The 23,052-nt window shown below is 47.8% G+C and overlaps 1 protein-coding gene across 1 annotated transcript; it reads right to left on the bottom strand.

Moving 5' to 3' along the window:
* Positions 1-1,268: 1,268 nt before the first annotated feature.
* On the bottom strand, positions 1,269-15,666 carry GOLT1A (golgi transport 1A; the record flags this gene model as incomplete). The annotated part of the gene is made up of 5 exons (XM_079698262.1): positions 1,269-1,307; positions 1,984-2,047; positions 3,984-4,162; positions 5,185-5,276; positions 15,642-15,666. 5 exons carry the CDS (start codon positions 15,664-15,666, stop codon positions 1,269-1,271), a joined length of 399 nt encoding a protein of 132 aa, XP_079554388.1.
* Positions 15,667-23,052: the final 7,386 nt, after the last annotated feature.

Genomic DNA, 23,052 nt, shown 5'->3' with positions numbered 1-23,052 from the left:
CTCCAGACAAGTGAGCAGGATGCAGGGGAGGAAGGGGGAGGAGGTGGCACAGTCTGCCCCGGCGGCTCCTTGCTCCCCGTGTGCGCCCGGCTCTGGCAGCTCAGTTGGGGTCTCAGACCAGAAGGCAGCTCCTGGGCTGGGACCTGGGATCTGGGACTGCGTTGGGGGGATTGTCTCTTTTTTTCTTCCTTCCTTCCTCCCTTCTTTCCCCAAGCAGTTCCTGAGCACGTGCTCAGCACAGGGCTTGGAGATGAACATGCCGAGGTCCGATGGGCGAGACAGGTATGTGAGCAGCTGGCTAGGAAAGCAGCACCTTTGCAGCTCTAGAAGGTGGGCGTACCTGGGAAGCACTAAGGGAACTTGGAGGAGTGCCTTCCAGCTTCAGTGTGTCCGGAGGTGCTGCTCCTGGAGCCCCACAGTCATGTCCTGTGGCACCTCGATCACACCTTTTTGGAATTGCTGTGAGCCTCGCTTTGAAGTGGGGCAGGTCTCCTTCCCTTTGCACCCTCGGCACCCGCTCCTTTGCTCCGTACAGACACAGGGGCCCTCACAGAGACTTACTAAACGTACGCCTTGCGGGGGACTCCTGTCTCTTTCTTGGGCCTGCAAGGATGCGCTTTACCCTTGAATGAAGTGCTTCCCAGGGCAGAGACTGGGGCCCTTGGAAGGTAGGGGCTATGTCTGTACCTCAGCACGGAGGCTACCTGGTGGGTGAGCTGTACAGACATCCACCTAATTAATGGTTGAGAAGCACTTCCTACCATGATGGGGATTAATCCCCATCACTTGTTTAATACCTCCTGCTAACAGGGGCTTGCAAACATATTATCTCACTCATTAGGACTAGTAAACACGAGGGTAAGAATGATAGGTCATGAGATAGGCCTGCTTCTTGCCATGTGTGTGGGCCTGCCCTGAGTCGGAGAATGGACTTAATGGGCTAGAGACACTGACTTTGAGTCTCAGGCACATTTACAGCTTGGGGATTTAATCTTTGCTTTTCCTCTGATAAATACAGGGTGGGGTGTGATCCCCGTTCCATCTCCATGGGACCTGGATCTCTGCTCCCAACGGTCCTGACAGCTTCTGGCGTTGACTTGGGGATTTGGGGTCAGTCACTCGGCTCCATCCTTCCTTCTGGACTTGGAGAGGTCCGGGTATGATGGGGAGGTGAGTCAGAGTGGGTTGGGGGCCTGAGGGGGTGGCCCCCATTTCCTTTCCAGCCCCCTCAACCAAAGATCCAAGTTCAAGCAGCTTATCTCTGCTGTTCAGACCATTGAGCTGGTGCCTTGAAGCCTCCGGAACAGCTGTGGGAGCCAAGAATCATTACTCCAGACAAAGAGTGCGGAGCGGACTCAATATCTAGGTTATTACGAAGCTGGCCTTGAGAGCTGGGAGCAGTGCCAGGCGCAGATATGGAGAGGGGACAGCGGGGGTGTGTCCAGGGGGCGGGCATGTCAAGGTGCTGGCTTAGAGCCTCTCTGGGCTTCTCAGAGAGCTTGTATTCTGTCCGGTGCTTCAGAGAAAGGGAGGGGCAGGGGCTAAGGATCACTGCCCCATGCCTGCCCCAAGGAGAGGACAGAATCTGCCACCTGCTTTTCCTGTTGTCACTGGCTGTCACACATCCTTTCTCTGCCTGGGGCCCAGACTCAGCCCTCTCTCCAGAAGTCTGGCACTTTCTGGCTGGGTCACCTAGACTCCCTAAGGCTCCGTTTCTTTGGCTGTAATAGGGAGCTACTGACAAACACCGTTCTCTACACCCACACCTTTGGCACGACTGCTCACACCCCTCATCTCATCTGCTGTTGTCAGACGGAGAAGGTACAGGGAGGGGAAGAGGAGCTGAGGCTGGCCCACCTGGGGAAAGGGCTTTGAGGGGAGATGGGGAAGTGTCCACTGCACCTGGGGCTGCTGTTTTACTAAGTCCGTGTGCTTCCCCCACCCCAAGGCACCGCCACCAAGCCACACGCATAATCCACTTACCATGCTCAGGAAGGGGATGTTGAAGGTATTGCCCAAGAAGCCAAAGGCGACAGAGAAAAAGCCCCTAGGAGTAGAGAGGCGGAGGGAGTGGTCAGTGATGGCCCCAGAGGGGAGGATGAGGGCAGCGAGGCTGACGTCCCCCCTAAGCCTCCAGCTTTGGCTCCCAAGAGAATGGGCCCCTGGGCACTGGGGGCGGGCGTGCTTCTGCACCCTTGTTTTTTTGAGAGGCAGCCAAGTGGAGTAGTTAAGAATGAAGGCCCTGAGGTCAGACTCCCTGGGTTCAAAACTTGGCTCTACCACTCACTGGCGCTGTATAAACTTAGGCAAATTTCTTCACTTCTCTGAATCTATTTCCGGCTGTAAAATGGGGTTAATAATAATAGTATCTACGTCATAGGGCCTTACACGAAGAAATGCTAGGGAAATGTTTATTTTTATTATTGTTACTGTCTTCTCCTCCCTAGACTGGGTGTGTACTGCCTGCCGCATGTTTCCTGGGCTCCAGGCATGGATCGCTATTGGAGGCTGCGCTCACTTTATTCTCCCCTACGCCTCGGCGCCCCATTCTTACCACACACCCCCTGGCTTGGATGGGTGATCCTTCAAAGGGCTTGGAGGCACGGAGGTTAGTGTGGGAAAGGGAGCAGAAATCTGAGTTGTGGCTGAGCTACTTCCTTTCCTTGGGCCTCAGGTCCCTGAGGTTCGCTTGGGTCTCTGAGTTCTCTTATAGCTCTGAGTTGTGTTGTTTTGTTTTGTTTTGTTTTTGCCCCTTCAATGCTGCTGCAAGGTGTCTTTCTCAAGGTTTACTTTTGGTTAGAACTACTGAGTCTGCAGTGGCCCCACTCACACTTCCAAGTCCTCAATAGTAACTATTGTCAGAGTTAGTCTTCTTCACTAAATTGCAAGTTCCACAGGAAGTTTCTCCTCGTTTAGTGCCATATCCCCACACCTAGCCCTATATTTGGCACGTAGTAGGTACTTTTTATATATCTGACTATTTGAATGAATGACTGTTTGAATAATGACATCGTTGAAAAATAATGGATGGCGGAACACATGTGAGAGAATTTCATTTCCTGCAGCCACACTACATGATGTCTCCTAAGTCTAGGGCATCGGGCTGATCAGGTGTTTTCAAGGCTACACTGAGTAAGCTGATGGTTCCGATTAGCCTAGGGTTCCTGGTCCACAGCTCCTTCCCATGAGTCCATAAGCCATGATTCTTCTAGCCCACATCATCCCCATCCCCACCCCTGTTCTCTCCACAGTGCCCCAGAGATGGTCTTCCTCAGTATCCTTTTCTTTCTTCTCCTTAAGGACCCTTCAGTCTTCTCTGAGACCCTACCCACCCCTCAAGGCCTGTCTCAGGTCCTGCTTCCTCTGGGACACCTCCCCGGCCCTGATGGAGGCCACACACCTTCGGTGAGTTCCACCGTGTCTTTCATCAGGCCCAGGCTGACACTGGACGGGCCGAGGGATATGGGAACATGAGCCAGAGACACCTGGGTCAGGTTCAGATCCTTTGCTTACTAGTGAGAGCTCGGGCAGGGGCAGCCTCTCTGAGCATTGGTTTCCTTATCTGCAAGTAGAGGACAATCCTACAGTGGGTTGTGGAGATGAAAAAATGAGAGGATGCTTGTGAGCATGCTTGGTGCATGTGAGGGGCTTCGTAGATTTTAGTTCACTGCCCTTCCTCTCTATCTGGATTGCCAGACTTGAGGGCAGGTCCTGTGTCTCCTCCCTGGGGACAGGCACAGTGATGGGTACACAGCAGGTACTCCATGTTTACTGATGGATGGCCTGATTCCTCCAACTTATCCTTCAGCCTACGGTTGGTGTCCACCTGATGCTCCTCCCTATTTTCAACCCTTCCGAGGCTCCCGTCTCTTGCAGGATAAAGTCCAGCTTCTGTATGCACTGCTGGTCACGCTGCCCAAACCTGATCGCAGCCGTTCAGAGGCCCTGGTGGGCCCATCCAGGGGAAGGGGACCTGCACTCACTTGAAGAGGTTAAAGAAGCCATAGGTTTCCAGGAACATGCCCAGGAGGGGCCAGCGCAGGAGCACAATGACCACGCCCCCCAGGAAGAAGCTGGTCCCCTTGAGCTTGTGCCTCTGGAAGAAGAAGGAAAACGTCTTCCTCAGGCCGATGATGAGGGAGAGGCCGGTCAGGAACAGCAGCTGTGGGAGAGGGAGGGGGTGGGTGTGAGAACCAACACCCTGGCTCCCTCTGCTCCCTCGGGAGTCAGGGGCCAGGCCTGGAGCTGCTCATCAGGCGTGCGGCAGGACTTGCTAACTCTTCAAGGAGGGATAATATTGGAGAGGGTGAGTAATTTGAACTGCTTAGGAACAGAAGTGCCCAGAGGCAGGGTGGACCCAGAGACCTTTGAAGGTCTCTAGCTTGTCACCCAATTCGACCCAGTTTCTTGGATCCCAAGCACTTCTTCTTATATGATATCATTTCTCATCACACCTCCTAAGTAAGATGGGAAAGAGAGTGAGATTCTCTCCATTTTATGAAGGTGAAGGCTGAAGCCTAAGTAGGTTAGGCAGCCACACCCAGAGTCACATGGCAGTGTCAGGGCTCCTGCCTGTGGCAGCATTCTCCAGGCCCTCCACGCTATGGCCCTGTCACCACCTTCAGCTTGGCTCCCAACGATCCCTTAAGAGTGCCTGGCCTCCTGTTAAACTTAACTCTCTGGCTTTCTCCCAGCACGTCCCATGCTTTCCCTCCCCTTCTCCATACCTCTTTTGTTGTTCCATCCACCTGGAAGTGCTTTATCCTCCCCACACTCATTTATTTTTCTAAATTTTTTTCATCCTTCTCCCACAGGGCACGCTCTCTTTTCTCCAAGCACCTTGTTTCATATTAGATGTGTTTATCTTACAGTGACTTTACCACTGCCCCTGCCTTCCTCCCCAGTCGTGTATGTTGATGTGACATTCCTTTCCCTAGGTGGTGGGATTCTGACGGGCGTCTGATTCATCTTGGTACCCTCAGGGCCTTGCCCAGAGCTTGGCATGAGAATCCAGGTCCTTAGATTCTCTGTGCCCCGTAGGCCTCACCATCCATCCCCAGCCACCCCTTGCCTGCCTGGGCTTGGTGGTGCCCAGCGCCTGGATGGGCACGATCTGAATAAACTCAGGGCCGACCCTCCCGGCAACGGAGACCTCAGGTAGGTTCACAGGGCTTGGGGACTCACGTTTCCGAAGGCCAGGAGCACCGAATCAAAGTACAGGAGCATTCCAAAGAGGATAAAGAAGATGCCGAAGCCGGTGGTGCCCACACCAATCTCTGCAATGGGCAAGGAGGTTGTGGTGGGATGGGCTTTGGGGAGCAGCTTGGGATGCTGGAACATCACCCCATTGCCACTGGACAGGTGCCCTCTGGGGGGCGGGGGATGGCGTGGCTCCATTGCCATCCAGGAATCTTGGCTTCTGTGCTCTCAGGGAATGACAGGAGGGGAAGGGAAGGATGGGCACGAATCTATGTTTAGCACCTGGAAACTGCTGGTCAGTTCTATATACTCTGGCGTCCTGTCCTCACAACATCTCTATGAGGTAGCTAGTGATACTCTCACCACTTTCTATTTTCAGTTTCCTCTTGTCTTCAAATGCCACGTCATCTAGATCATTATCAGGCTTGGGTCTCTGGCTGAACACAACCCTCTGCCTACTCTGTTCCTGGCCTCTTGCTTTTGGGAGCCGCTTGATGCCCAACTCACACCAGGGCCGAAGGGTACCACTGAAGACTCACAGCCATATCCCCAAAGTGTCTCAGAACTGCCCAGCTGGCCTGCCCTATTTCTCAGGAGGCTTGCCCTCCTGAACAATTCTTTACAGTGTCTCCTTCCTTCTCTAAACCGCCCCGGCTCCCAGCCTTCTGATGACGACCTCTCACACTTGACTGGGAAAGAGAAGTCATTGACCAGAAATGTGCTCATCACCTCGGAGTCTACACACCAGCCAGCACCGTGGCTGCCCTGCCACACACCCCTCGGAACCCTAACTTCAGCCACAGGTGGGCCCCAGCAGCAGCGTGTCTTTTGCTTTGTGTCTCCTCGTTCTTTGAACTACAGGAGTTGGCTCAGAGCCAGGGAGCCCGGCACAGATACGCAGGCTATTTAGGATATGAAGTTCCCTTTCTCTTAAACCCCCTCCATCACACAGAATTGTTAATTTTACTTTATCTGTGCCACTGTGGTAGTCAACAAATGACAATTCATTGTGTTGCTTCATTTTTAAATTGAATCAAATTGAAATTTTTATCTTAAAATACAAGTAAAATTTATCATCTTAACCATTTTTAGGTATATAGTTCAGTGGTACTAAGTACATTCACCTTGTTGTGCTATCACCACCACCCACATCCAGAACTCTTTTCATCTTGTAAAACTGAAACTCTGTACCCTCTAAACAACTCCACATTCCCCGCTCTCTCTGGCAACCACCATTCTACTTTCTATGGTTCTAACTAGTCTAGGTACCTCATATGATTGGAATCATACAGTACTTGTCTCTGTGTGACTGCCTTATTTCACTCAGCATAATGTCTTCAAGGTTTATCCATGTTGTAGCATGTGTCAGAATTTCCTTCCTTTTTAAGGCTGAATAATATTCCAGTGTATGCATATACTACATTTTGTTTATCTAGTCATTTATAGATGGACGTGGGTTTCTTCCACCTTTTGGCTGTTGTAAATAATGCTACTGTGAGCACAGGTGAACAAATATTTCTCCGAGACTCTACTTTCACTTCTTTTGGGTATATACTCAGAAGTGGAATTGCTGGGTCATATGGTAATTCTATTTTTAAGTTTTTGAGAAACCACCATACTGCTTCCCACAGAAGTTACACCACTTTACATTCCCGGTAGTGGTGTACAAGGGGTTCCAACTTCTCTACATCCTCACCAACACTTGTTACTTTCTGGTTTTTTGCTTTATTTTGTTTTTGATAGCATCCATCCTAAGGGCTGTGCGGTGATATCTCATTGAGGTTTTGATTTGCATTTCCTTGAGTGGTGTTGAGTATCTTTCATGTGCTTGTTGGTCATTTGTATATCTTCTTTGGAGAAGTGTCTATTCAAGTCCTTTGCCCATTGTTTTTTTTTGTTTTTTTTTTTTGCGGTATGCAGGCCTCTCACTGCTGTGGCCTCTCCCGCTGTGGAGCACAGGCTCCGGATGCGCAGGCTCAGTGGCCATGGCTCACATGCTCCGCGGCATGTGGGATCTTCCCGGACCGGGGCACGAACCCGTGTCCCCTGCATCGGCAGGCGGACTCTCAACCACTGTGCCACCAGGGAAGCCCCTCCTTTGCCCATTTTTAAAACAGGTTGTTTGGGGTTTTTTGTTGTTCAGTTGTAGGAGTTCTTTGTGTATTCTGTATAGTAACCCCTTATCAGATACAAGATTTGCCAATATTTTCTCCTATTCTTTAGGTTGCCTTTTCACTCTGTTGATTGTGTCCTTTGATGCACAGAAGTTTTAAATTTTCATATAGTCCAGTGTGTCTATTTTTTTCTTTAGTTGCCTGTGCTTTTGTTTATTTATTTATTTATTTTTATTTATTTATTTTTTTGTGGTAGAGGGCCTCTCACTGTTGTGGCCTCTCCCGTTGCAGAGCACAGGCTCCAGACGCGCAGGCTCAGCGGCCATGGCTCACGGGCCTAGCCACTCCGCAGTTGCCTGTGCTTTTGGTATCACACCCAAGAAATAATGGTCAAATTCAGCATCATGGAGCTCTTCTCCTATGTTTTCTTCTAAGAGTTTGTTTTAGATCTTACTTAGAGCTAAAATGAACTTTGAGTTAATTTTTACATATGGTGTAAGGTATGGGTCTGATTTCATTCTTTTGCCTGTGAATATCCAGTTTTCTCAACATCATTTGTTGAAAAGACTGTCTTTTCTCCATTGAACGGTCTTGGCACCCTTGTTGAAAACCATGTGGCCATATATGCCAGGGTTTATTTCTGGGCTCTCTTTTATATTCCATTGGTCTCTATGTCTGTCTTTATGCCAGTCCCACACTGTTTTGATTACTGTAGTTTTGTAATAAGTTTTGAAATCAGGAAGTTTGAAACCTCCAACTTTGTTCTTCTTTTTCAAGATTGCTTTGGCTATTCAAGATCCCTTGAGATTCCATGTTAATTTTAGGATGGATTTTTCTATTTCTGCAAAAAACGCCATTGGGATTTTGATAGATTATTGCATTGAATCTGTAGACTGTCTTCTGTAGTATTGACATCTTAACAATATTAAGTCTTCCAATCCATGAATATGGGTCTTTCTACCTATTTGTGTCTTTTAAAATTTCTTTCAGCAACATTTTGTAGTTTCCAGGGTACAAGCCTTTTGCCTCCTTAGTTAGGTTTATTCCTAAGTATTTTATTCTTTTTGATGCTATGGTAAATGGAACTGTGTTGCTTCCTTTTAAAAAATTACTGATGAGGTATAACTTTAAGTTTATATTGTATATACAGTTTTGCAACTTGCTTTATTTACTTAATATAGCTAAAATGCCTTATTTTCTTTTTGTTGTAAATTATATGGTGAATAGGGTTAGGGCAAGAGTGTCTTTTTAAACTACAACATGTATAACTTTATTAAAAATGGCTTAACTTTTACAAAGAAAACACAGGTAATTTTGTGTGTGTGTGTGTGGTATGCAGGCCTCTCACTGTTGTGGCCTCCCCTGTTGCAGAGCACAGACTCCAGATGCGCAGGCTCAACGGCCATGGCTCACGGGTCCAGCCACTCCACGGCATGTGGGATCTTCCTGGACAGGGGCACGAACCCGTGTCCCCTGCATCGGCAGGCGGACTCTCAACAACTGCACCACCAGGGAAGCCCCAACACAGGTAATTTTTAAAGAGTAAAATTTTACTGGGCTTGTTAACTAACATCTTAGAACTGATCCTTACAATCTCTATGAAATTGGTATTATTGCCATGTTTCTACAGAGAGTTGTAAAAAGTTGTTAAAAGTCTGGTTGTTAAGAGGCAGAACTGTAAAAACAAAACAAACAAAAACAAAATTATGAAGATTAGGCTTACTGGCTAAGTTATATTTACAACTGAAAGAAAATGACACACAATTGTCCTTCAGGTAGGTAGTTAATCTTTCCTAATCTGTTACCATACAGATCTTAAGAGGATTAGGATCAGTTCCAGTATAGAAATAAGGCCAAAGGACTTCTTTAAAAGTTCATTAAAAATACAGAGATGAGATTTATTGTTCAAATTATGGACTGAAACCTCGTTCAACTCATATTCTAGAAAAATGCCAGTCTAATTGGGTCTCCCTTTTGGCAGAGCTGGATTTGCTAGGAACCAGTACAACATCATTTCTCTCAGCATATCCCCCCCACCCCCGCTGCTGCCCAGAATTCATCTACTACTAATGGCGATTCCTCCTGTTTCTGACAAATCTCCGTAATCTATTCAAGTTTGTTTCCTATTTCCACCTCCTAGAATGCCTGCCTGAATTAAATCTCTTAGAACCCAAGACACTGGGTAGAGTACAACCCCCTTGGTCATTATGAAGATTGTGTTCTGTCTTTCCATGTTGCATGATTTTTCTACCCTCAGAGACAATAAGTTGAGGATCTAGAAGTACATCTATCTTGTCATGATAATTTTACACGGGCCAGGGTACTGTGGAGGAAGACCACAACCATATTTCTTTAATCTGAATGACAAAGGTATTTTAAGTTTTTATGCCTGTTATAAAAATCTCTTATTAGCTTACACTCACCATAAAAATAGGTCAGTTCTGACAATACACCCTTCCGGTCTATCTCCCTTAGTAGATATTTTTGTGTGGAAACATAACATGGGCATTTTATTGGGTTTTCATTTTGTTTTGTTAAAATATCCACATGCCCATCCTGTAAACACTTAAGTACAGCCTCTTACTCGTTTTGTAGAAATAGCATACATTTCTCAAATTCATATTTCATGTCTTCTCTCCTATATTATACTTTTTTCTGCAACAATGATTTGCTGGCTTGTATGGTTATTACTTTTCCGACTTGTTCCACACTGCCCTTCAAGGGCTGGTGCATTTCCAGAATTTTTCTGCAATGGAGGCAGCCTTCTTTATGGGCCACAATTAGTGCTTCCAGCGTTCAGTGGAGAAACTGCACCGTGAACACAAAACCCCACAGAAAAGGGTCAGAAACTGTGTTTCTCACACACAAGCCTCAGACCTTGCTCTGCCTCTGACCTATGGAGTAGCTGAGGGATTTCAGTCAAATTACCAGCCAGGGGCTTCTCCTGAAGTTCTTCTTGGGGCAGAAAGCATGGCAGAGAGGGTGGGGGATGGGACACATCACCAGGAGTGACAGCAGTGTCTGCAGCCCACTGTCCCCAGGATGCAGACAGTTGGGGCGGTGCACCCCTTGCTGGAGGTCACCCAGTCTCCAGGCTCTGGGACAGAGAACAGCTGGGAGACTGACGGCACTCTCCAGAGAGGCCTGGTCCTCCAGGGCGCCACCTGGTGAGAAGTGGGGCCCTCCCCAGACCGCAGAGGATAGCTGGGCTGATGGCTGCTCTGAAGTCCTGTTTAGACCCCGCCCTGTAGCACTAACTGAAGCCAGGTTCAATGTCTTTCTTGCTTCCAGAAAGCAGCTGCAGCTCCAAGGAAAGCAATATCCCCTGGAGCAGGCAGATGGGTCCCTCTGGTCTGAGGCTGTGCAAGGGAGCCTCAGACACCATTCACTTTCTCCCTCCCTCTCTCTCTTTTTTTATTTTTTTAATTTATGTATTTATTTATTTATTTGGCTGTGTTGGGTCTTCATTGCCGCTCACGGGCTTTCTCTAGTTGCGGCGAGCAGGGGCTACTCTTCGTTGTGGTGCACGGGCTTCTCACTGCTGTGGCTTCTCGTTGCAGAGCACAGGCTCTAGGCACGCAGGCTTCAGTAGTTGTGGCGCGCAGGCTCAGTAGTTGTGGCTTGTGGGCTTAGTTGCTCCACAGCATGTGGGATCTTCCCGGACCAGGGCTCAAACCTGTGTCCCCTGCATTGGCAGGCAGATTCTTTTTTATTTATTTATTTATTTATTTACTTACTTACTTATTTTTGGCTGCATTGGGTCTTCGTTGCTGCGCACAGGCTTTCTCTAGTTGCAGCAAGCGGGGGCTACTCTTTGTTGCAGTGTGTGGACTTCTCATTGTGGTGGCTTCTCTTGTTGCAGAGCAGGGCTCTAGGCATACAGACTTCAGTAGTTGTGGCACACAGGCTCAGTAGTTGTGGCTTTCAGGCTCTAGAGTGCAGGCTCAGTAGTTGTGGTGCACGGGCTTAGTTGCTCCGCGGCATGTAGGATCTTCTCCGAACATGGCTCAAACCCGCGTCTCCTGCATTGGCAGGTGGATTCTTAACCACTGTGCTACCAGGGAAGCCCAGCAGGCAGATTCTTAACCACCGCCAGGGAAGTCCCTCCCCCTCTTTTTTTAAAATCAATATCAAATGGACATAAAAGTTGCGAGTACAGTACAAATAATTTTTTTCCTGAACCATTTGAAAGCAGTTGCCACCGGCTATCTCATTGCCCCTGAGAATACTTGGCTGTGGTTTCCTTTATTCTCCTATACAGCCAGGACACAACATCAAAGTCAGGAGATTAACACTAATACATTACTACCATCCAACCCTCAGACCCCATTCAGGTTTCATCAGTTGTCCCAGTCATATCATTCACGGCAAGAAGATCCAGTTCAGAATCACATGTGGCATGTGGTTGCCATGCCTCTTGAGCCTGTTTTATCTGAAACAGTTCCTCAGTCTCTCCTTGACATGACCTTGACCCTTATGAAGATTTGGGCCAGTTATCCTGTAGCTGTCCCTCTGTTTGGGTTTGTCTGATGTTTCCTCGTGACTAGATTCAGGTTATGCAGAGATATCAACAAGAGGTGATGCTGCGTTCTTCTCACTGCGTCTGTTAGGTGATGCACAGTTCCAATTTGACCTGTTACTGAATGACGTTTCTTTAAGTACTTCATCAAGGCGGAGTCTGCAGGTCCCTCCACCATAAAGTTACTCTCCAGTTTCCACCCCAACGCTTCCAGGATGCCCCCCTCCCCCTGGCCTGGCACCAGGCAAACCCCAGTGTGAACCCACCAGCCCGGCGAGGGCCCTGACACCCGCCCTGGGCACTGCCCCCCTGCTACCTCATGGCTTTAGGACTGAATTGTTCAGGAAGAGGAAGGTGGCAAAGGGGAAGAGAAAGAGCCTTGTTTCTCTTTTCAAAATTAACAACAGTGATTAATAGTAATAATTGTTAACACTAATGAACACCTGGTGCCAGGCAGTCTAAGCACTTTATGTGCATTAACTCGTTTAATTTTCATAACTGCCTATGAGGTAGGTATGCTTTAGCCCCATTTCACAAACAGAACAGAAACACTGAGAGGTCTTAACCTGTGCCCAGGGGTGCACAGCCAGCAGCTGGCAGAACCAGGGTGTGAACCCAGTAGACTGGCTCTAGGAAAACTGCCTTTAACCAACCCTGTCCGGTCCACTTCTGCCCCCACCCCCTCTACAGAGAGACTCTTGCTTGGGCCTCCCATGACATCCATGTTCCCAAATCCAAAGGAGAGGGGTCGGTCCTCATCTGTCAGCAGTTGGCCACTCCCTTCTTGAAATATCCTGTGGTGGGTTCCGTGACACCATATTCTTGATTTCTTCCTGCTGTTGTGGCCACTCTTTCCCAGGCTTCTTCACCAGCTCCCACTTCTTCCTCTTCTCTTGGGGTTTGAATTGCTCAGGGCTTCAGCTCCAGCTCATTTCTCTTCTCATTCTAGTTTCACACGAATTTACACATCTTTGAGTATCTCTTGTGTGCTGACAATGTTGATATTTATCTTTCTAGTCCATGCCTCCTTTGAGCTTCCAAACTCCCATCCAGCTGCTTACTTGGCATATCTGCATGTTTTTCTCTCTCCAAGGCATCTTGAACTCAACAGGTCCAAACTGAGCTATTGATTTTCCTTCCCTAAAGCTGCACCTGGCACAGTTTTCCCCAAATGAACGAAATGTCATCACCACCCACTCAGCAGCTCGAGGCAGAAGCCCAAGAGCCATCACTGAGTCTCCCTCACTGTTCCTACCACCCCTGCTCCATTCAATCCACAGCTAAGTTTTATTGCTTCTTCCTCCTAAATGTATCTTGAAAGCTGTCCATTTCTCTCCACTCTTACCACTTAATTCTAAGCCACCATTATCTCTTTCCTGGACTCCTGCAACATCCCCCAGTTAGTCTCCTGCTTCATTCCTGCCACCCTCTTATCCCTTCTCCACACAGCAGTCAGGGGCCTTGGAAAACATGTAATCCGCTCATAGTAGCACAGCGTACAATCCGTCATGGCTTCCCACTGGCTTAGAATGCAACAGAGTCCTCCCACCCATGCCTTGGCTTACAGGCCCTGCATGATGGGGCCTAGACTTGCTTGTCCAACTTCATCTTCTGCCCTTGCCTGCCATACTCCAAACACATCATTGTTTTCATGACAAGCCTTCCTGCCTCGGGGCCTTTGTACATGCGGTTTCTCCCCACTTGCTATCTGCCCAACACACACTCCTTCAGGTCTCAACGCAAATGTCGGTTTCTCAGGGAAACCTGGTCCACTATCTGTTCCCGACTTAATCTGGTTCCCTCATATTTTTTCTCTTCGTAGGACTTACTTAGCACATTCTTCATAGAACATAGCACATTTTGGTTTAATGTTGGCTTGCCCCTGGGCTCAGGCCTCAGCCCTCTTCTATTTTTTCCCCTAAGTCAGTGTTTCTCAACTTGGGGTGGAGGGGGAGGCTGATGGGTAAGTTGGCAATTTTGTTCCCTTGGGGACATTTGGTAACATAAGAAGACATTTTGATGGTCACAGGTGGGAGTGAGAGTGTGCTACTGCCATCTAGTGGGTAGAGGCCAGGGATGCTACTAAAATCCTACAATGGACAGGACAGATCCCCCTCCCCCCACAACAAAGAACTACTCTGCCCCCAAATGTCAGTAGTGGGGAGGCTGAGAAACTGTGCCCAGGCGATCTCATGGTTTTACATACCATCCGTATGCTGGCAACTCCCAAATTTCTCTCCATTGCAGACTAATATACCTGACTACCTACTTGACATGGAACTCGACATATCTAAAACCCAAATCCTGCCTTCCCCCCTACTCAACCCTTCTAATTGCTCAGGCTGAAAATATTGGAGGCATTCTTGAATTCTTTCTCTCACAACCCACATCCAGTCCATCAGCAAATCCTTTCAGCAATTTCCTCAGCGCAGATCCAGCACTGACTACTCCCCACCAGTTTGCTGCTACCACCCTGGTCTCCTCCACTGTCTCTCACCTCAGAACTGGTCTCCTCCATCACCTCTTACCTCGGAACTGGTCTCCTTCACCATCTCTTGCCTCAAAACTGGTCTCTCTGTTGCTGACCCCACCCTTCCACAGTCTGTCTATTCTCAATCCAGCACCCAGAGTGATCTTTTAAAAATATAAGCAGATCGTATCACTCCTCTGCACAAAACCTTCTAATGGTTTCCCATCTTATGGAGATAAAACCAAAATTCTTACACAGCCTGGCCTCTGAGTGACCTCCCTGACTATCCTCCTACTGCTCTCCCCTCTCCTCACTTTGTTCCACCCACACCAGCCTCCTTGTTTTTCAAACACACCAAAGTATGCTAATGCCTCAGGGCCTTTGCACTGGCGGTCCCCTCTTCCTAGAACATTCCCCCCCCCCCCAGACAGCTGCGTGGCTTTGCTCCCTCACTTCCTATGGGTCTCTGTATAAAAGTACCTTCCCAGGTAAACTTAGTGACCACTCTATACAAAACAGTCACCCCTCCTACCCCACACTCCCAAGCCTCTTTACCCTGTTTTATTTTTGTCCCGAGGGAGGTATCACCATCTGACATACTACATACTGACTTCATCTGCTAATTACCTGTTTCCTCATTCTGGAACATAAGCAGGGAATATGTCTGTTCCATTCACTGTTGCATACCCTGTGCCCAAAACAGTGCTTGGTGCATAAAGGAGGCAAATTTGTTCAGTGAATGAATGAATATTATCTCCAGTTCACAGATAAGACACTGGCTTTAAGTAACTCACCCAAATGAAACTTATAGAGTCACAGTTTTCACCACTTCTCCTGGACCTTGGGACTACCTCCCTGCCCTCTTCCCTGAATAAAGGGGAAAGATATTTAGGAGTGAGGACAGAGTAATTGCGGGGGGGGATTTGAGTTTAGTTTCTGATAAGAAGGAGCCAGGGCCACAGGATACCCTAAGAGTTTGTGGGGGAAAGATGTCTCAATAGGCAGAGGCCTTCTAGGTCCACCCTTGTAGTATCCCATGTTTAAGAATCCTGAATGGGGAAGGGACCAGCCTGAGTGGTACACTTGGCAGTTCCTCCAGGCACCAGCCTCTGGCTACCTGGGGGTCCTGGGCAACCCCCCACCCCCTGGAAGGCAGGGAACCACACCCCGCCCTGGCCCTGCTGCCTGAAGGATGCCAACAGGGCAGCTCCCAGCCACTAGCTCCAGAGGTCGCCTTGCAGGTTCCCCAGAGAAAGATCCCGGCTGGGAGGGGCTGCATCTTCACCCACCCTAGCGGGTCCAGCCAGCCCCCTCGACAGCACCGGCCCCTCGCACTCACTCTGCCATTCGGTGATGGAGGTCATGCTGCGGGCTGCCTGGGGGACCTTCCGGGTGGAAGCTGGCAAGGGGTGAGGAGCCCAGAGGACCGAACTTGTACATGCCCAAGGGAAGCTGACCCTTGGTAAGTTGTGAAATGAGCCTCTGGTAAATCATTAACTCCCCCTAGACACACACACACACACACACACACACACACACACACACACAAGTCAGAAGTCTCCCTCCGGGTTCTTCCCAGAGGGCACTGCTCCCACCCACGTGCTCCGCCCACTCGGAGGAGGCCACTCCCATCTGACCCCTGTATTCCCCACCACCCCATGCCCTGAGGCTGAGTTCAGCTGTTTCCATCTCTTTTGCAAAATTTGGACTCTTTATGGAAGAATTGGGATTTAGGAGTACCTGGATTCCTTACTGGCTTGGTGGAAGGTGTGGGAAGAGTTGGGATCTGTTTCTCTCTGGAAAAGTACTAAATTCATCTTGTAAGTAGTTTCCTCGCTTTGTGCCAGTACCCACGCTAGACGCTAGGGGCGACAAACAACTGAATAAAACCTGTTGCCGGCAGCCTTAGGAGAGCGCCAGATTCGGTTGAATCTAGGGCAAGAATGTCCCAAGGGAGTTAGACACGGAGGGCTTCGATCTCCTTTCCTCCAGCAGTGTCCAACTTTGGACTGTGAAGTTGAGCTATGGAAAATGAAAGATGAATTTAGGCTTAGGGTAGGGCTGGACAACGATTCAGGAAGCCTGGTTCTAATCCACCACCAGTTGTGTAGATGTGGCTGCATCCTTTCCACCCTCTGTGGGCCTGAAAAAAAGAGAGGCTGGACAGTTCCTAACATCCTTTCTCTCATTGTAGAGCGGTGGTTCTCAATCCCATTAGAGCCAGCATTCCCTCTGTAATGTTCCCTCTATCCTGCAGTGCAATTCATAGGTGATATGACCAGTCTACATACATCATTAAAAAAAACCCTCGAAGCTAATTATAATAAAGAAGAAAAAATTATAATAAAACACAATGTCTCTCAGTATATAAGTGTTCAGGCAAGACTTAACAGAAGACATAAGTAGGCAGATTGCTTGCACCTACTTGTAATAAGTTTGAACTTAAGAGAAATAGACCACCATTATATACCACCACCCCTCCAAAAAACCCAAATAACCCCTCTCTCCATAAAAGAAAATGAAAAAACAGTAGGGAGTGAATACGAGAATAAAAACTAATGTTAGCTAAGTAAAAACAGACCAGAGGTCCTTGCATATAAAAAAAAGAGGGAAATAAACTTCACTGAAGTAGAGTTAACATAGCAAAGCAAGTTATAGATGGCAAGGTGGAGACACTGAGGAAACACCATGTGAATACAAACAAACTGAGTTTGAGGGAGTTCCCTGGTGGTCTAGTGGTTAGGATTCAGGGCTTTCACAGCCATGGCCCGGATTCAATCCCTGGTCAGGGAACTGAGATCCCGCCAGCCGTGCTGCACAGCCAAAAAACCAACCAACCAACCAAAAACTGCGTTTGTTGTGTGTGTTGTTTAAATAGCTCCCCATGTTACCACATGGGATGGGGTAGTGGCGACATGTCACAGACACATAGATCTGTGTTTTGAAACGCCATCATGTGTTGAGGCAAAATTCAGTCTGTGGGACCTTAAAAGGCCTTGGAGATCATATATTTCCAATAGGCAATGGGGAAGAGAGGATGGATTGGAAAGAGAAGTGGTGATATAAGCCGTTTAGAGAAATTGAATGTGGACCCCTGGGAGTGTGTCAGAGAAAAATAGAAAAACAACAGGCAATTCCCCAAAACATTTCCACATATAATTGTTACAACATAGGTGTTCGTCTTTGGGCTGTAAAAAAAACTTTAAAAATTTAAAGGAGGCAATAATATGAAATAATTTCTAAAAACATTTCTTGAGGAGATCCAAGGAGACCCCTTGCATTTCAAGTATCTTTGCTCTAATGATGTTTGGTTCTCTCAGAGCTCCTCTGTTAACTGTTTTCAGTCAGCCTCTTTGCTTATTCAGTAAGACCCTACTGCACTGGAACCAAATATACAGTAGTTGCAATGTTAGAATACATTGTGTAGACAATGCGTGGAGTAGATTATTCAACAATTTTGAGACAATGTCTTTATTCCACTTAAGAGCCTTCTCCATAATAACCATCTCCTAGCTTACTGAGTTATTCATAGAACTTATTTAAAAAAAAAACTTAGCTTATAAAAACTTGTTAGGACTATTATGAATTCCAGTATGACTGACATACTGGTAGTGGGTTTAGTCCATTTGTACATTTTAAAGTCGTGCAGGACAGAAAGCAATTATTTATTTTGGAAACCTGCCCTGTGTATTGCAGCCACTAAATGCCAGTAAGAGTTTTGCCCCCTTAGCCCTGAAACAACTTAAGCTCCCCTGAAAATTTCCAAAATCACCCCTAGGGGGCGGTATCATCCCCATTGAAACTGGTAGATTAAGAGCTCAGGCTATAAAATCGGAGTGCCCTGGGCTTCATCCTAGCTCCGTGAGACAGATATTTTATTCACCCTTTCTGTGCCTCAGTTCCTTTGATAATAATAGTACCTATCACGTAAAGATATAATGAGAATTAGTGAGTAAACGCATGTGAAGTGCATAGAACCAGGTACCTGGCTCATAGTAGATAACGAGCCATTGTTCTTATTATTCTAGTATAGTTATAATAATTACTGTTATTAATATTACTGTTATTCGTACACTGTTAAATGCTGTTATGTGAAAGACTTCTGATCTCCTCTCAATTGTGGTTTTAAACTGCTCCAACAGGAGTATAAAATAGCAGCTAACAATACCTCCCCTAACAATGGAGCCCACCTGTAAGCTCAGAACTGAACCTTCCTGAAGCTGGGCCCTCTTCACCTGATTCTCAGACTACAGCACTGGGCACCAGAGTTGGGCCCCAAGGGGTTTGTCTATAGCCCATCTTCCTGGAGAGGGGCCCCCTTCATGGGGGCAACCCCAGGGAGGAGGACGTAGGCCCTGGAAAGCCTGTCCTGATCAACGTGGGGAAGGGCTGGGATAGTGCAGCTACTCCCTGGGGCTGGAGGAATGGAAGTGGGCAGGGGGAGGACACCTCAGATGGCTGACAACAGGGCCCCTGCTGACGTCCTCCAGCGAAGGCTATGGAGCCAGCAAAGGGGAGACCTTGGGAAACATTTTCCCTCTTCCCTCATCATATCCCTAAAGGCAGCCAAGGGGCCAACACAGTGTCACCACCCTCTCCTCTCATTTGTAAATGAATTTGAGTTTTCAAAGGGTTTTTCATCCATTTTTTCACTTGACTTTCTTGAGAGCTCCACAAGATGGCAGTTAATATCCCCATTTCACAGATGAGGAAACTGAGACTCAAGAATTTTAGTGACTTGTCCAAATCTTCATGCAGCTAGCAAGGAGCGGGGCCAGGAGTTGAGCATGGCATCTCCTTTCCTCCATCAATCTCAGCAATGGGGTGAGCCAGTTCTGCACTGGAGGCTTAGAGATAAGGGGGCATGTGGCATGACCCCCATTCCCTGTCAGCAGCAGGGTCTGAAGCCTGGCTGCCGCCTGACCCTAGCATGCTTCTCTTCAAGAATAAATACACGACCACACAATTACAGAGCACTACTCCTTAAAGGCATTCTGCTAGTTGCGTTTTCATTTATAGTTCCTGACTACTGCCCCCTTTGGCAACCCCAGCCTGGCTTGATTGAAGGGCTGATCCGGGCCAGAGGGTGGAGCGGCCAGGGACCTGTGAGCATCATGCTTGGAAAGAAGCGCCCAGCAGTGCCCTGTGTTCTCACATTCCACCTCCTCTCCAAGTCAATGGCTTTGGCCTAGAGGGGAAGCTGCAGACAGAGAGGCAGGTCCTGGAAACTGACAATTTCTCCAGTATACCTCCTCCAGCTCTAAAGGTCTGTCTTGAGCCTGTATCTGGTCCCAATTCTCCCTGCTTCGCAAAGGACATCAAGGTTTATAGCACTCCCGGGGATGTTACAAAATCCAAAATCCAGTCATTTTACTTATTTTAAAAAGTATAGATAGATAGAGGATAGATACAAAATACATACTCCACTAGCCTTTTAGGGATGAGAAGAGGTGTCCAGAATTCAAAATCAGCCATTAGAACCAGACTGAGGCTAATCAAGAATTACAAGAAGCTTGCCTTCCTACATCCTCTTTCTTGAACCATTAATGCCTCCTCCTCTCCCCAGACATCCTGCAGAAGCCCAGGGAAGCCTGCTGCTGTCCTGGGCTCACATTGTCTCTCCACCCCCCGCCCCATAGAATTCACAGGGCTTCTTGACTCTCACTCCTCACAACCATTTCAAATTGAGCAGCTCTGGTAAAATCCTTCACACTGAGTGTCAATAAGGGATAACCACTGAGTATCTGTCAAGAGAAATGACCCAAAAACACTGAGGCTAGATGAAAAGAATTTGGGCCACCTTTCTGATACCACCCCCCGCCCCCACCTTCAGTGGAAGCTTCCAGGGCCTGAAGAATCTGATATTTCCATTGTATAGGACCTTGGGACAAACCTTGATCTGGGATCACCTGGATCGAAAAGATGACAGTGGTGTTGACAACAAACCATCATTCCCTAGTTCATGGGGAGGTGGCATGCTTCTGAGAACTCCAGGATCCCTGCCTGGGGAGGCTGAGATGTACAGCCCAAGGCATGGGGCAATGGGTGGTGCATATGCTCTGAACCCAGTTCTCTTAGGGAAGGATGGCCCCAGATACCCCTCCCCTTTTCTGCCAAGCACGTAAACACTCATGGACCCGCAAGGCCAGCCACAGGCAGACACGGACACAGAGTGCCAGAGACACACCACTTGTACAAACCATTTATTCCCTGCATTGGGTTTATACAAACTTGCAAGATACAAATGCAGAACTCACTGGGTGCTTCAGTACCTATATCTAAAAAGAATGCTGCTGAGAGGGAAGCAAGCTTTTGCCTGTCAGTCAGGATGGCCCCTCCCTGGGGAGGGGCTCATCGGCTAGAAAGACGCTAAGGGGCTGGTACGGCTGTTTGGTCCCCTGACAGAGATGCCCTCTGTTTATCTAACCTTAACTCTTCTTCTAAGGTCACTTTTATACTAAATGAAGACACTGAGTCATAAATTTCCTTGTATGGTTTATTGTCTAATACTAGCAAATCAAATTGGCCCCAATATGTGCATAAATAGATATATGTGTATATATATATATGTATATTTCATATTTTCCTTAGTTTTAAGAGCTGCCAGGTTGTCGGGGGGTACCTAAAGGGAAAGGATTTAATTCTGTCTTGCTATAGTCAGCCCTGCTCCAAGAGGATCCCTCTCACCAAGGAAGGCAAGTGTGCACAGCTTGCAACCTCAGAAAAACTCTAAAGTGACGGTATTAGTATTTGATTACAGCTTCTTGGTTATTGATGAGGGAGGTAATGTGCTAATTGGGAAGACCCTAGATTAGTAACCAGGGCTGTCACCAGGTCGGTTACTTCGCCCTGGGCCTCCATCTAGGCCCCCTTCATCCATAGCAAGCTGCTTTAGGCTGGGAATAGGGTGCCAGCAAATGTCAAAGTGGGAAGCCAGGCTTCAAATGCTGGCCAGGAGCTCTGCGCTAGATTCCAAAACCCTTGATTCCAGATCTGGACAAAAGACATCCATTCTGCCCAAATTCTTGCAAGGCGAGAGCCGCTTGCCCACTTCAGTAGTCGATAAGCAGTTTGGAAGGCTGAGCTGGCTTAGTTCAGGGCCCCAGCAGCAAGAAAGTCTGAGATGTACCTTGTCCGTGGGACCCTCTGGGCTGACTTCGCAGTCTGGATGCCAGACTGGGGTACCATCCCCTTAACAATGGCCCCCAGATGAAAGGTCACAGAGGGAGACAGATGCCATAGGTGTCACCCAGACCAGTGAGGGATCAAGTGAAAAGGAGTGTGAAAAGTCCAAGGAACTTGAATGTATCTGCCCCGAAGGACCCGTGATGCCAAACTGTTTCCTTTGGCCGTTGCACCATATTCTAGGTCCATCAAAGAATAGACTGACATTCTCAGTGCTGTTTGGCGTAGGCTGCCCTTTCCAGCGGGGTGATAAAGGAGGTGGTCCAGGAGCGCATCTGGGGGGGGTGTGCCTGCAAGGCTGTACTTTTGTGCACACAACTGTAAACATTTCCTCAAAGAGGGTTCACACCCAATAACCCTAGAGGGTCATCAAAAGTTGACAGTGTAATAAAATCCTTAGACCAGGACTTGCAAGAGAATGTCCTGCCCTGGCAAGATCCTCTCCGGGTGAGCTCTGGGGACCAGCCCTTTGCAGACTGGGGAATGGGAGGAAGGAAGCTGCCGAGGAGGAGGGAAGGGTGGAGCGTTGGACCTAGAGGCAGCCGTCCCAGTCTCCTCATATCATTTGCCAATTCCATTCAGACATTGCACATTTTGAAAATAGATTTGCTTTTATAACAAAAGCGTAAAATAGATCTGTCTTAAAATAAGTCTTTCCTCTCCCCTTCTTTGGATTAAAAGGCATGGGGTATGGCTGCAGTATGCTAGGAATGATGTGGAAAGTAAAGGAGAGAAAATGGGCCTGGGCAGGAGTTCTAGTAAAGGATCAGACATCCAAACAAATATATATATATATATATTACATATACATCTATAATATGTATAATCTTCATAAAACATATATTAAGGCATGTAAAGCAACATAAAGAGCCAGCTTTATGAAATAAGAGGTGAGAGAGAGGTGGCAGAGGGGCAGACATTAATCCTTGGTATTTTACATGTATTTCTAAAAATATCACTTAAAAAAAAAAGCAGACACAGACAAAGAAAGGGGAAGGCATGGAAGGCCCCGAAAAATCTGTTTCTTATGGATGGATAAGGTGTGGGAGAAGATGGAGAAGGGAGAGACGGTTACCTGGGAGCCAATCCCACCTGCCAGTCTGTGTGTGGGGGGAAGGGACGGGTTTGGGGTGCTTGAGCTGTGCTGAAGATGGCAACTGCAGCCAAGGGTCACGTTCACAAAACCTGCTAGAAGTGAAGGTAAGTGGAATCCCGTCTGTAAACCCTCAGAAGCATGAGAATATCCTAAGCACCTAGAACAGTGCCTGGTACATAAAAGGTGCTCAATAAATACTTGTTGAGTGAATTGTTAACTTTACTTGCATATGAACCATAACTGTCCCAGCCATGAAGGAGTGGAGAGGAATTGTTGGAAGATGAAGTAATCATTCTTGGGGCCACTGGAGGTCAGACTGAAGTCTCTGGGCAGCAACTCTGGCAAAGAGAAGGCCTAGGGGCCAAGGTTTTTCAGCTTCACTCTCTCTCCTCCATCCTCTCTGGCTACATTCATCTGAAGGTGGGTGGAGCATAGGGAGAATGGGCTTTGCTTCTGTCTCTCTACTACT

The sequence above is a fragment of the Hyperoodon ampullatus genome (assembly GCF_949752795.1).
Source record: "Hyperoodon ampullatus genome assembly, chromosome: 2".
NCBI lineage: Eukaryota > Metazoa > Chordata > Mammalia > Artiodactyla > Ziphiidae > Hyperoodon > Hyperoodon ampullatus.
The sequence above is the reverse complement of the archived record's forward strand: the minus strand, read 5'-3'. Positions and strand labels throughout refer to the sequence as shown.